The 18,414-nt window shown below is 36.7% G+C and overlaps 1 protein-coding gene across 2 annotated transcripts in view; it reads left to right on the forward strand.

The window, feature by feature from the left end:
* The window catches only part of STAG1 (stromal antigen 1), a 256,619-nt gene that overhangs the window by 14,545 nt on the left and 223,660 nt on the right, over positions 1-18,414 (forward strand). For both annotated transcript variants that reach the window (XM_006883361.1, XM_006883362.1), the window contains exon 2: positions 4,971-5,073. In XM_006883361.1, the coding sequence (XP_006883423.1) occupies positions 4,971-5,073 (103 nt within the window). The remainder of the gene's footprint in view (positions 1-4,970; positions 5,074-18,414) is intronic.

Raw genomic sequence — 18,414 nt, forward strand, 5'->3', positions numbered from 1 at the left:
GTCTCAAATTATTTTTAGGCTTTCTTAATTTTTCTTCCTTTCTGATTCTGCTTTTTTGCCCTAGCAAATCAGTGCTAAGAGCTCTGTCTTCTGTTTCACTGAGTCAATGCTCCATCTTAAATTCTGTTCCTCTGTCCTTCTCACATATTGACAACTTCTGAGATGTTTGTCTTAGTATTCTGAATTGCTGGCTTTTTTCCTAGGTTTTTTAATGCCTTGATTGGTTTGATCTGCTTTCTCCTGTATTGCTTTTTTTTTTAAAGTGTCTCTTGGGTTTTACTTGTTGATTCCTCTGATTCTTAGACTTACACACACACACAATTTTGAGAATACATGATCATTGTTCTTTTGAATTCTGTGTCAGGAAGTTCAGTCAGACTTTCCACCTTCAGAAATCCATTGATTCTGTGTTTTGATCACTTGGGGGGAGGTGTATCTTGTGGGGTATGTGGTAATCTGTTCTGTGCCATTGCTGTAAGAGGGGTTTCCTTGACTAGGGTACACAGGTCTGGGATCTGGCAACCTTGAGTAGGGAGCTCTCTGTTCCAGTGGAGGGAGAGCAACTCATTCTGCCAGAAGGCCTCTCTGGCCTCTCCCTAGTTGGGGAACTCAACATGCCAGGGAAGGGGAGGGCAACTTATCCTGCTTGAAGTCCTCTCTGGTTCTTGGGCTCATGGGAATACTTGCTCACTGCTCCAGGGGAGAGGAAGGCACCTCACCTTGCCTGAAGTTCTCCTGGTCCCACGGTTGGTGAGAAAGCTCATCTGGATGGGGAGCTCACTTCTCCAGGGAAGGATAAAGCAACTTTCTCTGCCTGAAGTCCTCTCTGGTTCCATAGCCTGTGGGAAAGGAAAGCTCACTTTAGTTGGGAACCTAACCAGGAGAGCAGCTAACCCTGCCTGAGACCTCTCTGATTCTTGGATTCCCCAGAAGACTTTATTTATGTTTTTTAAAAGACATTTGTATTAAATAAATCACTGATCTTAGATACTTGGTTAATTAATACTAGGCCTCATTTCTTTCACCAGGTACGTATATTCCAATGATCACTCCTTGGTTTCCTTTTTTTTTTTTTTTTCTCATTCATTTTTTTTCATTCCAGGTACCAGTTATTATTAATACATCTTGAGGGCATATTTGATCAATTTCAAACACAAAAGTTTGTAGAAGTCCTTAATTTCTTCTTTGATTTTATTGGTCAATCCCTATATTTGAATAATAGTTGTAGTAAGATTGGTAACGTTAGTAGCATACTATTACTTTGTACTTCAAGATAGATCTTGAAGTGTTTTGTTTATGAATGCAGCATCAGTCTTCCTCAGTTTGTCATTCTGCATAATAAATCATGCAATTTATTGTCCTGTTCATCTTCATCAATACCTCTATCTTAGATCACTCTGATGTCTAGGATGTTAATCTTTATATGTTCCAAGTAATATTTTACAGCTTCCAATTTTCCTAGATTCTTATTTTGTACACTTCATGTTCTAATTATTAATGGATATGTGCAGCTATTTTCACCTCATTTTGAGTGACTGCCAGCCTTAGATGCTCTACATCTAGTACTGTATCTAGCAGTGTTTCTCTGTAAATTCGTAAAGTTTTGATAGCCATTTATTTCAGAAATGGATGGTGAATCCCACTTTTTGGTCTTAGTGTGTAAGTTCCACTGAAACCTGTCAACCATGAATGTCTTGTGTAGTATTGTGCCATAGCTTCTAGCGTTACAAGAACCTGTAAATGACTCCAGTACAGCAAACTGATAGACAAATACTGTATTCATAAGAACAAACTAACAAGCAAACATCTATGTACACACAAACTGTAAAAGAAGCACCATCATACAGGTCACACTGCTCCCAATACAGCAGAAACACACATAATTGCTGTACCTATAAGAGCAAATCACAAAATAAACAAGCATGGAAATACGTAACATGCATGATAAGAGAATGGTGTATTAAGCATGTGGCAAGAGGTGGGCCCCTAGCATGTTTCTGCTCTCACCTCGGGAGCCTAGGCTAGTCCGCCTTGCTAAAGGTGGCATATTTGCCTATCCAGGCTATGGGTGTCTCACAGTCAAATGAAGTGTCTCCTGTAATCTGAGATCTAGACTTCTTTTTTTTGGGTCTTGTCAAGTTGGCTATGGCTCATAGCAACCCTATGAACAACAAATCTGTACCCACACCTATTCTGGACCACTTTTATTATTCCTGATGCATTTGAGCTCATTGCCACACACACTGTTTACCAGTGCATCTTATTGATAGTCTTTTCTCTCCTTTACTGGCCCTTCACTTTCCAAGCATTATGTCTCTTTCCAGGGAATAGCCTCTCTTCACAGCATGTCTAAAGTATGTGAGATGAAACTTATCCATTCTTGCCTTCATGTAGCACTCTGGTTGCCCTAGGTCACTTATTTACAGTATTGAGTCCCAAATAAATACCTTTGAAAATTTGCAAGGGAGACGGTAACAAATGTAAAGAATATTACTGACATTAGTCTTTAGAGCGGCTTGTAGGGGGAGGTGGAAAAAGCAAGAGAGAACTTCAGACCATTTTAGGTCGTGATTCTCAGGTAATAATAATGGAAAGAATGAGATTATTAAACAGGAATGTCAGGAGGACTCATTTCAAGAGCTTCAGGAGGAAGAATGAAAAAATTCTACAGTTTGAATAGCAGACAGGATAATAAATAGTGACAGCTATAGATTTGTATAACAATTTAAAGCATACACTGAATTAGCCTACTAAGTTAATTAATGGTATTGACATGATCGCAGAGCTTGAAGTAAATTAGGTTGGGACTTCATTTTCAGTGTGCTATATGGTGAAATTTGGGAGGTCTGGTGGCCTAGTCTCTTGAGGACTTACGTTGTTAGCACAGAGTGCCTGCATCCACCAGCAGCTCAGTGGAAGAAAGATGGACAGTTCTTCCATGAGATTTAGAGCCTTGGAGACCCAATTTGAGGGTGACCTGTGAATTGATGCTGACTCAATGACAGTAAGCGCATGTGATGAAGTTGATGTGTCATCCACAGAACAGGCCACACGTGGTTAAAAATCTTGAATTAGGTGTAGAATGGGTTCAGATCTGATACTGAAGTAATTTACATAGACATTTCCCATCAAGAGGATGAGCTTAGATAACACAGCATATAATGAAAGAAATCACATAATTAAGAATTCATCATTAAAGATTTAACACAGGCAGACATTGGCGCCAAGACTATTTAGTGAAGGAGATTAATAAATAGTATCCCAACAACAAATTCAAATTTAAAGAAAAAGAATAAAGTCAAAGGTTGCATTTTCTTTGTTTTCCTGTTGTTTGCAATTTTATGTACATGCTGTTAGACTTAATAATAATATAGAATCTTACTTACCTGGCAGGGGATCACAAAGGTAGTTTACCCAGGGTGAGTCGTATCCATTGCACTCCAGATGTGCTGACCCCTGCGATTTCTCCAAATGTGGGAAACTCGACTGCATAATTTGTGGTAGTGTGGGACTACATTCGTGCTTTCCCCCATTAAAAAAATAAATAAATAAATAAATAAATTTTATATGTATAATCTGTAAAGTCCTTATTCATACGTCATACTTTTTTTAGTGCTGTGCAGTAGGTAGTCTTTACTGGGCAGCAAAAACCAGTAAAAATATTTACAGAAATATTTAAGCTGTTTACTAAGTACAGTGATTATAAAAGATTCTTATGTAAAATGAATTTTAAAGAAATTATTAAAAATACAGATGGTTGATATTTAAAAATACTTTTCCATTTGACTTTAATCTTGGTTATTAAGGTTTATTTACCAAAGTGATTGTAACAATGGGGTTGAGCATATCCGTGATCATGAGGCTGGCCTGGCACCCAGGTCTTTTGTTCCAAGGGTTGCTAGGAGTTGTAGAACCCGACTGGATGGTACGTACCTAACACAGTTACATGCTTGATTGAGCTGTGTACCGCTGAGTTGGATCTGATGCAGAGCTGGCCCTCTCGCGGGTTTTCAGAGGCAGCGAATCACACAGGAGATTGTCCATCCTTCTCCCTTGGAGCAGCTGGTGAAACCGGGTGTATTCAGGATTGCAGTGTACCCTCTTGCCACTGGACCACCAGAGCTCCCTAAAATTATATGGTAGATAGAGTTATTCATTGTATTCCACCTCTACATTCCATCATGTGCCTTTGGTAGCCCCATATTGACTTGGTGGTAGGAATATTTACAGAGTGGAAATTAACAAATTTTTATGAGCTTGATTTTATTGTACTATTGATTGTAGAAAAAAAAACAGATTAAAAGCCCAGATGTATCAGGCCTATATTCATTACATGATGTGCTCAACAAATGAAAGAACTTTCTTGAAATATTTGAGAACTATTATTTAATTCTTAAAGAAATTGGTCACACTATTAACTAATGACATTTCAGCATACAAGATTTTCATATCTTTTACCTTTTTCTCTTAATGTGAACACAGATATCAACGGGAAAGACTGTTGAACCGGTATTAGTCATTTGCTACCATGTATTAACTCCATGCTTATTTGTCAGTATTATCAAAGTCATATTTTTATCAGATTTGACTGGCTATATGCAATTTATAATAAAGATTCCTACCAAGTGTGTACCTTCCAACATTACTACTTATTTACTAAAGAATTTTACTCTTCTTACTGGTGGAGTTCTTCACTGGAGAATTAGTTTTTTTACAAGGTTGGGTTTTTTCCCTCGCCTGTTTTACATTTTATAAAACAGCATTAGTTCATTAGTTTTTCTCTTTAATTTCCTCTTTTCTGATCATTGTGATATGCCATTAGAGATGATAATGTTTTTATTTATTCAATATTGTCTAAATGTCAACTATAATCTTACTCTGATTAACTGTACAATAATAATAGGAAAGTAGTGGAATAGTGTTACATTGTATTAATTTATTCACTAAAATAGTGTAATAACGTTTTCTAGGGACTCAACTAATGAAACTACTGCACATTCAGATGCTGGCAGTGAACTGGAAGAAACAGAGATCAAAGGAAAAAGGAAGAGGGGTCGACCTGGCCGGCCTCCAGTATGTATTATGCCCGTCTTCTTTTTCGTGTTAATAGGCCCGACATTACTTGTTTATTAATTCTGATACTGTTAACAATTTTCTTTTCAGGGATACCTGACAAGTTTTTAAAAAATGTTTTGTATTTCATAAAATGGCTTGTCAGTGATCAGAAAAAGGAAGTTGGTTTTAATATCTCTTTACTATCTAAAATAGATATAGTATTTATTTTAACTCATCTTCTTCCCTTGTAAATAAATAATTCATCCTGAGAACCATAGAGAAAAATTATTAACATGGAATGTGATGTAGTTAGTTAGAATATCACTTCTGCGCATGTATTTTGATAGTATTTATTTGGTGCTTGGAACAATTTCAGAACATAATCTAAGTAATAAATATATATGAAGTTTTGAAGAAGTCTAGGTAGCCTATACTTTGAAGGGATATCTTTATGTATTATGAAACCTTTGATCGTAACTGAAAGATATACATACTTTCACATATAATAATTGATTCATCACATATAATAATTGATTCATCAAAGATTTGTATTGGCATTCACTTTTATTTTGTGATTTTTCTACAATTTTTAATAACGAAATATCCTTACGGTAATTTATGCTAGTAGGAGTGAGTACTGTAGTGAGTCTTTCATATACTTATCTGTGGTTGTTAGGTGCTGCTGAATCACCTCTGCCCCACACAGACCCTATGGATTATAGATTAAGCCTTGCCCTCTTGTTTGAGCTCTGCACAGTCTCTGCCCTGCTCAAAGTCACTGTTGTAGGCACTGTGTCCGTTCCTCTCCATGAAGAGTTTTCATCTCTTTCACTGATCCCCTATTTTTCAACCTTGCTGTGTTTTCTAGGTCTTAGTACCTCCTGGCAACACATCCATTCATTACATTTCAGACAATGTTTCATCATTCTTACTTACTCTGGTTGCACTTCCTCCAAACAGATATGTTTGTTTTTCTTGCCAGTCCATGAGATATGCAGTACTCTTCACCAGTATCACAGTTAAGAGGCATTCTTTATTCTTCCTTGTTCCTTATCCAGTTTGCTTGTTCATGTGAAAGAACTGAAAATATCCTGGGCTTGAATCAGGCATGTGTTAGTCTTTAAAAGACATCTTTGCTCTTTAACACATTTAAGAGGTCTCAGACAATAGATTTTCCCAAACATGTCTTTTTGGATTTTATTTGTCAATCCCAAGTAAAACGGAGTCTTGTTGTCTGTTAGTATGCTCTGTAATGGTCCAGTGGTGAGGATTTTTGTTATATTGACGTGGAGATATGACTTATTTTGAAGGCTGTTCTCTTCTTCCTCCAGATTATTAAGGAGTGATGATATCAGTTTGAGGACTAAGGGATGCCTGATTCAGGGCATGGTCTTTGCTATCACTTGCTTTGCATCTGAGAGCTGGACAGTGAATAAGGATGACAGAAAAATTAGAATTGATGCCTTTGAGATGTGGTGTTGGAGAAGAGCACTGAACATCCCATGGATAGCCAGAAGAACAGACAGATATGTCTCAGAGAGGGTACAGCCAGAGTGCTCTTCGGAGGCAAGAATGATGTGGATTTGCCTCACATACTTTGGACATACTTCTAGGAGGGGCTGTAACTTGGAGAGGGACATGATACTTGGAAGGGTGGAAAGTTGGTGAAGGAGAGGAAGACCCTTGACCAGGTAGATTGATGCGGTGACTGCCTCATGGTGCTCTTGTGTGTCAGGAAGTGTGAGGATGGCACAGGATAGAACAGGGTTCAGATCTATTGTAGTCACTGTGTGTTGTATTCAGCTCTACAGCACCTAACAACACCAACAACTCTTTTTCAGTAAATACATTAAATCTTCTTCATTTTATCCAAGCAAGGTTGTGCTTTCTGCATAAAGGAGATTATTGATGTTTTATGCCAGTTGTGATCACATCCCATTCTTCACATAGTCAAGTATCTCAAATTATTTTCTCAGCATACAGATTGAGTAGCTATGGAAAGAAAATGCAACTCTGATGCACACATTTCCTGATTTTAAACCGTACTGTTTTACAAGAATAAGGAAAGAATACACCTTGACACACATTTTTATTTTAAGTATTGCAGAATCCCCTTGTGTGCAAATAACTGCTTGTTGGCAGGTAAAGATTTTGCGTAAACACAACCAAGAGTTCTGGAATTGCCATTCTTCTCAAATATTATTAGTACTTTATTGTGACCTACAAAATTCAGTGTCTTTGCATGGTCAATTAAACAAAGTCAACATCTACCTAATATTCTCTTCTTTGACCTAAGAGTTATCAGTTGACAGTAATAATTACGTATCATTTGAAAATTTTTTCTGAATCCAGCTTGAATTTTTAGCTGTTATACTACTGTAGCCGTCTAAAAAGAGTTTTTGGCAAGATTTATTTGCCTGTGATATTGATGGTCTGCTTTTACAATTTCTAGATTTGTGTGTGTGTTGCTATTATTTTTTTTATTGGAATGGTAACAAATAAGGACATATGCCAAATATTATTGGTTAGAAAGCTGTCTTCCAGGTTTCTAGTAAATAAAGAGCACATCCACAGCTGAATCTGTTTGCTGAAACCCTTAATTTTTATTCTGTGAATTCCTGGAGCCTCATTTTTTGGTAGTCCCTTCATTGTAGCTTCAATTTCTTTATTACTGTGAGAACTTGATCATTTGCTCTTTCTTGAAATGATGCAAAATGGACCAAATCTTTGTGGTGTAGAGACTCTGTATTCCTTCCAATTACGTTTGGTGCTTCCTGAATAGTTGAGCATTTTACCCATAAAATCCTTTAGTATTGAATATTGAGGCTTCAGTTTTTTCTTCAATTGTAGAAATACTTAACATCTCCTTCCCTTTCGATTTCTAACTCTAGATCTTTGCACATTTTAGTATAATATTTGTATTTGTTTTCTGAAGGTGCTTGTTGAAATCTGTTGTTCACCTCTCATAAAATAATTTTCTTGTTTGCTTTTAACTTCTCTCTGTTCAAGTGCAGTATTCACAGTGTCTTCTGACACCCAGTATTTGTGTTGGTGTTTTTTTTTTCTGTAATGACCTTTTGCTTTCTTCACAGATGGTGCACTTGATGCCATCCTACAACTTATCTGATTAGCAGCACAACACATCATACACTATGCCACCAAACCTCATTACAAGACAGCATACCATTGTAAACATTTAAAAAGAAAAAAAGAAATTCCAAATAAAGGTTTTTTTAAAAACCAACATGACATAAATGATAACTACACAGAGAACACACTAGATTTTGTATAATGAATTATTTATTCATTGTAAATAATTTTTTAAAAAACAGGACTATACACATGTTCCTCACCTGATGGACTGCATAGGAATCAGATTGTCAGCATGTGTGGAACGAGTCAAGGGAGAAGCTCAGTATCTACAGTAAAAACAAGACCAGGTCATAAATTACTCTGATGCAGGTTCAAATTTAAGGTGTAGAAAACGAAAAGAAATGTTTGTGAACCAAAATATGGTTTTGATTCTATCCCAACTGAATTAATAAACCATCTTAAGAATAGATCTGATGCTTTGAACAGTAATGACAAAAGACCAGAAGAGTTGTAAGGTTGAAATCTAGGACATTATTCATGAAGAAAGGAAAAGGTCATTGAAAAGACAGAAAGAAAGAAAAGACCAAAAATGGATGCCAAAAACTATTCTAAAACATGCACTAGAACTGAAGGAGGCTGAAATAAGGGCAGAAATAGTAGTAAACAGAAGATTTCTAAGGGTAGCTTAAAATACAAAACAAATATTGTAATGTAAACTGACAAGGAACTGAAGTTAGTATAAAAACCTAGAGCAAAGAATGAGTTTGGTAATTTTCAAGTTGAGAGAACTGAAGAACAAATTTAAATCTTGTGTTGCAATATTGAAATAAAATTATTGAATGATTCCAGAGCATGAAGAGACAATGGAACGAATACCCAGTCACTGTCCCAAAAAAGAATTGGTTGGTACTGAACTATTTCAGAAAGTGGCATATGGTCAAGAATCAGAATAATGAAGGAACAAGTTTAAGCTGCATTGAAGTCACTGGTCAAAAAATAAAGCCCCAGGAATTGCAACAAATACAGCCTTAGAGTTGCTCATTAGCTAATGCCACAAAATTGGAAGACAGTTAACTGTTTAACTGACTGGAATACGTGCTTATCTGCTACCATTCCCCAAAGAGATGATCCAATAGAATGTGAAAATTATTTTTAAAAATAATTCTATCACATGCAAGTAAAACTTTCCTGAAGAGTCTTTAAAAAATTACTCAAACAGTACATAACAGAGAAGTTACACAAATTCAAGTTGTTTTCGAGGGTAGCCATGGTATGAGGGATATCTGTGCTTATATTAGCTAGATACTGTCTAAAAACAGAGTGTATCAGAAAGATCTTACCATTTAGGAGAATGAGAATCACAGAACACTTAGTTGTCTCCATGCAAAACTGTGAAGTAAGCGTGGGCACAGCAGAGATGCTTCAGCCTTACATCTACTACCTCCCCAGAGTAAACCGCCCATCAAAAGCATCCATACACAAAGCCAGTGTCCATGATGTTAGACATGTCTTCAGTACTTTTGGAACTCCTTCTACTAATTTCAGCACCAATCCTACTGCTCTGCTTGGTCTGAAATCTGTTGAAATAGCTATAGAGACCTCACAGAACCATTCTAATGGTAATGGGGTTTATTAGGGGAGTTAACAGAATATAACTAAAACTTACTTCCAGATTATTGAGGAGTAGTGTTATCAGTTTGAGGACTAAAGTTTGTCTGATTCAGGCCATATAGTCTTTCTGATCACTTGCTGTGCATCTGAGAGCTGGACAGTGAATAAGGATGAGAGAAAAAGAATTGATGCTCTTCTTGGAGAAGATCACTGAAACATCCCATGGACGGCCAAAAGAACACACATAGATGTCTCGGAGAGGGTGCAGCCAGCGTGTTCTTTGGAGGCAAGAATGATGAGGCTTTGCCTGACATCCTTTGGGCATGTTGCTAGGAGAAGCTATTCTTGGAGAAGGACATGATGCTTTGAAGGGTGGAAAGTTGGCTAAAGGAAGAAAGATCCTCGACCAGTTGGGTTGACATGGTGACTGCCGCAATTGACTCATGTGTCAGGAAGTGTGAGGACGGTACAGGATAGAATAGGGTTCAGATGTTTTGTTCATAGGATCATTGTGAGTCATAATCAACTCGATGGCACACAACAACAACAGCTACAGAATATATTTTCTCAGTCAGTTCAGTTTATGAAGCATCTTCACAGAACTTTCAGACTTTAGAAAATTTGGGCCAGTGTTAAACAAAGCTCTTGATCTTACCAGTTAAAGCGTCTTGTCCTCTTGTACTGCTGCAGACTCGTGTGAAGGCTGCTGCCCTGATTTTGGGGCAGCAGTCTCAAGTCTGCTCTATCTCACTTGGGGGTTTTGGTTTTCAGCTATGACTAATGCTGCTCTCCTACAGGTATGGTGGGCACACGGATCTCTGGCCCTAAAAGATGTGTGCTGCATTGTTTCCTACTGCTTCTCTTCCTTTGTGGATAGTGACATTTCCCATCTTCTGCTGCTGAACTTGCTCAGTTTAAACATGATGGAATGATGAAACTAGCCACTCCCCTTTTGGACAAATAAATATCATCTGTCCATATTCCAGCCCAGCTATGGGACAAAGGCAAGGACAATGGCCTAGGAATGCCATTTTTAGCGATAGCCCCACTACACTGCAGAAACCTAAACATAGACGAAGAAGCAGCTGTCTGAATAGAGCAGGAGTGCACTGCATAGTTTAAAATCAGGAAAGGTGTGTATTAGGGATGTTGCTTTTTTTAATACCTTGGAGGCAAGGATTCTGAGGCTCCGTCTAACATACTTTGGACATGTTGTGAGGGAGGGTGGAGGGGACAGCGCAGGAGAGGAAGGCCCTCTATGAGGTGGATTGATTCAGTGACTGGGATAATTGGGATGGGAGTGTCAGAGACAGATTGGCACAGGACAGAGCGGAGTTTATGGCTGTTGTACATAGGGTCGCTATGAGTCGCAGGCAACTCGACGACACATAACAACAACAACAACTTATCTATTTACTGAGCAAGTAATATGAAGTATTTGGACTGTATGAAGAATGATGTGGTGTCAGGATTGGAAGACACCTCACCAATAACCTTTGTTTTGCAGGTGACAACCTTGCCTGCAGACAGTAAAGAGAAGTTAAAGCATTTACTGCAGAATATTAACAACTATATCATTCACTATGGATTAGTTTTCAACTTCAAGAAAAATCCACACCATTGGACCAGTGGGGAGGGTCCAAAATTCTAAAACTCTGATTTTTGCTGTTGTTCTGTTCTGTAGAGTTAAAACTGACTCCTAGCTTATCCTTCAGTGAGTGTACAGCAAATTGCATAGGAAGAGATTACCCTAGAGCAGCTGGTTCATTCGATCCATGTGCCTTTGAGTTTACACTGCAGTTCCTTACGACTAAACTGTCAGAGCTTCCTTTCCATGAGAGTAGCAATCATGCAGTCAGAGAACGTGCTGCATTGGGCAGATCTGCTGTCAGGTATCTCCAGAATGTGCTCAAGAACAGCACGGTCATTTTAACTATTAAGGTTTTTCTGAGCCAGTGTCTAGTATTTTTAATTACTTTCTATGCATCTGAAAGTGGGCCAGTGAAAAAGGATGACAAAAGAGGAATTGAGCTTTTAAATTGTGTGAAAAGAATGCTAAACATCCCATGGATTATCAAAATGAGTGCCATGTCTCTTTTTGAAGAGTGCAACCAGGATGCTCCTGAGAATCAAGGATGGCAAACTTTCTCTCATGTAGTTTGGGCCTATTGTCAGGAGGGCCAGTCATTGGAAAAATGCATGCTGGTCAAGGTGGAGGGTCAGAGAAAGAGAAAAGTCCTAGATCAGATGGATTGAAACCAGTGACATTAACAATTGACTCTCAAGCATGTTGAAAACTGTTGGGACAGGATAGCACTTAATTTATTAGGATCTCTTTTTAATAAGGTCATGATGAATTGTAGTTGACCTGGTGGCATATAACAATGTTTAATGCAGAATTGTGTAAATTTTATAATGATTTTATATTTTCTTTATGTCGACACAGTATTCTGTAGTAGTTAATTAATCCCTTAATGTTACATATTTAAAATTGAAGATTGCTTAGAAACACTTTTTTTTTTTTTTTGCCGTCATTTGCTGCAACGTGTTCAATTACTAGAATTTCAGTATTTTGGATCATGCTGACATAAATAATATGATGCTCATTCCACTCATGCTTACACTATTTGTTCAGTCTGTTCTCATTTTTAAGTGACAAAATCATCCTTTGTGTCTAAAAGTGTGTTCATTTGTGTTATTTTATGAATTGTTTGTTATTCTTTATCCTAGTTCCACCCAAACACAACTGCTTGTATAAAATAATTTTTGTCTTGTTTTGTTTTTCTAAAAATAAAGGGTTTATTCTTTTATTCTCTCTTTTATTGTTTTGGGTACTGTGATGTTGGAGGAAGAATATTAATTAGTTGGACTTCTTTCTCCACTTCTTTTTCAACTCTACTTCATGGTTGTTTTGGGTCACACATCATAATTTGTAATTACTTATGCTTTAGAAACAAATTGGATATTAAAAAAATAAACCCATCCAGTGCTGTGGAGTTAGTTCCATCTCAGAGAGAGCCTCTTATGCTTACAGGTCTCTGAATCTTTGCAGGAGAAGACCATCTCACTTTCTCCTGAGAACAGGTGGTAGATTAGAACCACTTACCTTTCAGTTAGTAGTGCTTGATGTAATAGAATGTCATCATACCCTCTTAATTTTGTACAACTAGTGTTCTTGGCACCCAGAATTGTACCTGACTCACATTAGTTTTTATTTACTCTCTAGTTCCTTCCTGTTATCTTCTTAATGAAGTGAGATTTCAGCTCTTATAAGTTTGTTTCATAGTGTCTTTCATAACTCTGCTTTCTTTTACATTTCCAAAGTAGTCTGTATTTTGGTCTTACTGTGTTAGAATCTATGATGCTGTCCACTTTTCTCTGTTTAATTGTTTTGTAATACTGGTAGATTTATTTACTCTTTTATCTCCCTCTCTCATCAATTCCCTTTTGTACCTTCACTATACCTTCAATCTTCTATTGTCCACCAATCTGCTTCCCTAGCGGGGTTGTCTTCTCCCCCACCCCTTTTTGACCCAATTTCTCAGTTAGCAGTTACTTTTTTCCCCACCCTTTTGTATATAACATCCCATTATCTTCTTGCTCTTATGGTTGAGAAGATGGAACTTAGGCTAGGTGTTCTCCTTTGTAGTCATTTTTTTTTCTTTTTTCATGAAATCTGGAAAATGTTCTTCTAATACTTATTTGACAATTTTCTCAGTGTTCACCCCCCCTTTTGGAATTCAAATCACACACATATGTTGTTTCATATGATGTCATCTCACATGATCTTATGTTTTCTTCGTTTTTCCATTTTGTTTCTGCTTTTTCTTCTAAGAGGTTCTCACTGACTCTGTTTCATCTCTTCTATTATGTTTTTGCCCGTCACATGTGAAAACTTCTCTAACATTGATCTTGCTGTTCTAGATTACATTTTCATGCTTCTCTATTGTTTCCACTATTCTATTGGTTTTACCCTATTTGTCTTGTAATGATTTTAAAAATTCTTAGACCTCTTGTGACTTAAATTCTTCCATCATATGTAATTTCTTATGTACTAATTATCAGAAGTTCTCATTGATGTATTTCTTCTGCCTCCCTGTTTCTGGATTACTCATTATATTCATGATCTGGTCTATTTATTTAGGAGAAAGCTTGTTTTGCTTTTAAAGAATGTTTAAATCTTTCTGGACCTTCTTTGACATTATGTGGTATTCTTCTTGAGGCACTTCTGTTGTATGTGTGTAGCTAGCTGCTTGTTCCTTATCTTTAAGATACTTGTGTGCAGATTTTCAGGCTCTGAACTTGCACAAGAAATAATTTACGATTTCAGTCTTTTCTCCATTGATTATAGTGTTTATAATTTCATTTGTGAGGATTTTTTTTATGTTGATATGTAACCCATATTGAAGGCTGTAGTCTTTGATCTTCTGCAACAAATGTTTTAAGTCCTCTTTACTTTCTTCAAGCCAAGTTGTGTCTTCTGCATAATGCAGGTTCTTATTGGCCCTTCCTTCTTTCCTAATGCTACATTCTTCTTCATAAACTCCAGCTTCTAAAATGATTTGCTCAGCATTTAGATTGAATAGGTATGGAGAAAGAATTCAGCCACGTGACACACACCTTTCCTGATATTAAATCATGTCGTGGTCTTTTGTTCTTTTCAGGCAGTAGCTTCTTGATCTAAATAGAGGATTCATATGAGCACAATTAAGTATCCTGGGATTCCCTTCTGTTTTCCATTATTGGTTATGATCCATACAACTCAATGCCTTTTTATAGGCAATGAAACACACATTCCATCTTTCTGAAATTCTCTGCCTTCAGCCAAGATCCATGTGATATCAACAGTGTATCCCTGGTTTCAAAGTCTCTTTGGAATCCTGCTTTAATTTTTAGCAGTTCTCGTTTGAAGTGTTACTGTATTTTTCAATAATCTTCAACATTTTACTTACACAGGTGATATTAATGAAATTGGTAATTTTGACATTCTGCTGTTTTGGGGGAATGGGAACAAATATGCATCTCTTCTGTTTCCAGATTTCTTGGTATGGATTAGTATGCTGGATCTGTTTGTTGAAACATGTCACTTGGTATTTTGTGAGTTCCTGGGACTTTAATTTTTTTACCTATGGATTCAGGGCAACTTGAACTTCTGCATTCTTCACCATTAATTCTTAATCATATAGTACTTTCTAAAATGATCAGAGTTGACCAGTTCTTTTAGGTAGATTGATTTCTTTTGTATTTCTTTCATCTTCTTTTGGTGCGTCCTGCATCATTCAAAATTTTCTCTGTAGTATTCTTCAGTATTACAATTTGAGGCTTTAAATCTGTAAGCAGTTATGCAGAACATTATCTAATTTTTTTTGTAGTGACATAATTTGTGTCACAGGAAACTTAAAGCAATTTTTCAATAGTGTAGATATATATTTAGTTTAATTAATACATCATTATAGAAAATAACTTGTTTTAAACCTTAAGTTAGGTTGCATCACTTTCACAAAGATGAAATAAATGGCATGTACCTGTTTGATTTCCACAGTGTTTGCATTTTACATGAAATATATTACTTTTTTTTTTTTAAATTTTACTATTTTTGTGTGAGTGTACCGTCAAATCAGATCTGACTGGTACAGGAGGAGAGTGTTCCACCTTCCCCCGGCAGAGCATCTGGTGGATTCGAACCATGCGCCTCTGGGATTGTAGTTGCAGCTCCTTTCCACTAGGCCACCAGAGTTGCCCTAATATATTACTTTTTTTTTTATATTACTTTTTAAGTTCAGGTGGTTTTTGTTTCATTTTGCAATAGAGACCTGGAGTAGTTCATAACATGTGGGTCTGCTAATCTAAATGTTCCTAGTTCAGTTCCACTAGCCACTGCAAAAGAGAAAGATGAGCAGTCTTTTCTCTTAAAGATTTATGACTTTAGAAACTGAATAGAGGCATGAATTGGAGTTGACTCAGCAGCAGTGCCTCTGCTGTTTTGGTTAAAAATATTCATTAGCACCTTTGTTGTCTTTGCATCTTATAAATTTATTGTACCAGTATGCACATAACCCTAATTTCTGTATTTCTAATAATATAGAACATAAGCATACTAGTAACATTATTATGAGATGTTAAAGAGAGGTGCTTTTACATAATTCTAATACAGGATGGAGGAATGCATTATAACTACTGTAAGAAATTTGAAAGTCCTATTTCATAGTAAATGGAAGAATGAATTTTTTCACATGTTGAATGGGAAAAATTTATATTTTAATAACCTGTTTTGTAGGTTAAATCAGTTTGAGAATTTTGGAGGTGGAAGCAATTAGAAAAATGTTTCTATTCATTTACTAAAGTTTCTCGAATTTGTTTTATAATTGCCTGGCTGTAAGCTTGCTGACTCTCTTTATATGATCTTTTATTTTTTAATTTTTTTTCATGGAAGTCTTTAAAAGATGAAAGTGTCAAGTCAAACTAGGCACTTTAAAAATCTTAAACTGTTTACACTAAGCAAAGACTGAGGTGGTTTTGGGGGTTTTCTTTTTTGCTTTGGAGGGTTTTTGTTGTTGTTGTTTTTGCTTTTAACTTTCCTGCTCTAAACTATTCAAGTTAACTGCCATAGTTGCATGCTGAATCATAAAGACATTTACATTATAAAGGATTATAGTTTTCCTTTACCTTCCTCTTATGAAACATTCATAGAAGTATGCTGGTATTTTTACCCTGGACTGAGCAAACTTTTCATTGAGAACCGGTCATACATAGGGATGATAGGAGCTCAAATTTTTATTGTTGAAAAGAGAGTTAGACATCCTCAAATTTTTATTGTTGAAAAGAGAGTTAGACATCTGAAAATAAGGAAGACTATAGTGAACTAGTGGTATTAAGTTAGAATTAGGGGTATCAGGAAGAACTCAAGGTTTTAAATATTCGTAGCTATAAAAACAGGTGTTTGTATGTGTGTTCTGAGAGAGTTGATTATTCAGTCATATGCACACAGCATGTAGGATGAGCTCGGGTGGTGTAGTCTGTAAGTAGTCTCGCTGCTAACCCAAAGGCTGTCCCTCCCTTGTACTTCAAATCCACCAGAGGCTCTGAGGGACAACAGTGGCCAGTCTCCTCTTGTGTGTTTTGCAGCCTCCGAAATACTACTGGAACAGCAGTGCATGAGTAAATGAGGGACATCTGATAGTCTGTATTTTTATACAGCCATTGGAGAATGTGGCGTAATTAATGTAGAAATTTTGAAGGCATTAGATAATTACTATTTAATTATTATAATAGTACTTAATTTCATTTGGTGAGGAGATACTTATATAGACTTAGGGTTCATCATTTCACAAAATCCTTTTAATTGCAAGGAGTGAATAACTTTATGCTGGAGAAACTTTGCAAACTCTTCAATCAAGGTAGCAAAGATTATTATCATTGATGAGGAATTTAGACATTCAGTCAGTACCTCTTATAAAATGTAATTAAAAGAACAGAGCACCACTTTGGTGATACTCTTGCTAAAAATGAGGAACATAAATGTGATTATTGGGAAACATCAGGCAAAACCAAACAGTCAATAAAATAAAAACTTGATACTTTTTTTAAATAAAATGTGGCCTCTGGGTGGTATAAAGAAAAACTCTACTTGCAAGCATTATTTGAATTATTTGTTGATCTGCTAACTAAAAAGTCAACATTTTACATCCACCAGACCAAGATGGGCACTGTTCTTTGGTAAAAGTCTACAGCCTTGAAAACTTGATAAAGGGTCATCATGAGTCAAAGTCAACTTGAGTTGGGTTTTATGGTGGTGGTGGTTTTGTAATTGAGTCACCCATAGCAACCCTATGTATGGTAACTCTGAACCCTGCCCTGTTCTCAGCCAGTTTCATTCAATCTGAGAAACCTAAACCCATTGCTCCAGTTACTGTGTCAGTCTATCTCACCTGGGGTCTTCTTTGCCTGCATTGTCCCAACACTTTTCTGGTCATAATTTCTTCTTCAAGGACGGGTGAGGCAACATGCCCAAAGTATTGAGATAGAGCTTCAAAATCTCTCTACAGAGAAACATGGTTTCACCTTCTCCAAGGTAGACCTGTTTGTTTTCCTGGTAGTCTATGATCAGTACTCTTCGCCAGCACCACAGTTCAAAAGCATCAGTTTTTCTTCTGTCATTCTTAGTGATTGTTCAGATTTGAGGTGTAGGCAGCATACAAGATAAAAGCACTTAACTGTTTACCGACAGGATGGAAGTTCCCATCTATCCAGAGGTACTTTATTTTTTTAAATTACATTTTATTAATTTTAATGAAATTTACAGAGATTTTGGGTTTCTCTTCATTCATTATTGCACTATTTTCTCTACCCTCCTCCCCAGTTTGTTCCTCTTTTTTCCCCCCCTTGAAAGTCTGTTTTAATTGTCCCATTGCCACAGTGCTTGTCAAAGCCAATTCTTATTAATCTCCTTTGTCACTGTGTCCTTTGCCATTTCCTATCACTCCTCCCTGAGAGAGACTTCACTCTTGATTCATAAGGAAAAGGGACCGCATATTCTCTTAGCTTCTTCCTGCTGAAAAGGGATGCTGTAGGTTTCAGGGTGAAGATCTTCTCTCACTACTCTAAAGGGCCCCTTTGGCAATAGGAAACATATAGACTAAGATGTATGATGGAAGT

The sequence above is a fragment of the Elephantulus edwardii genome, unplaced genomic scaffold (genome assembly GCF_000299155.1).
Source record: "Elephantulus edwardii isolate Elephantulus edwardi_28Jun2011 unplaced genomic scaffold, EleEdw1.0 scaffold00027, whole genome shotgun sequence".
NCBI lineage: Eukaryota > Metazoa > Chordata > Mammalia > Macroscelidea > Macroscelididae > Elephantulus > Elephantulus edwardii.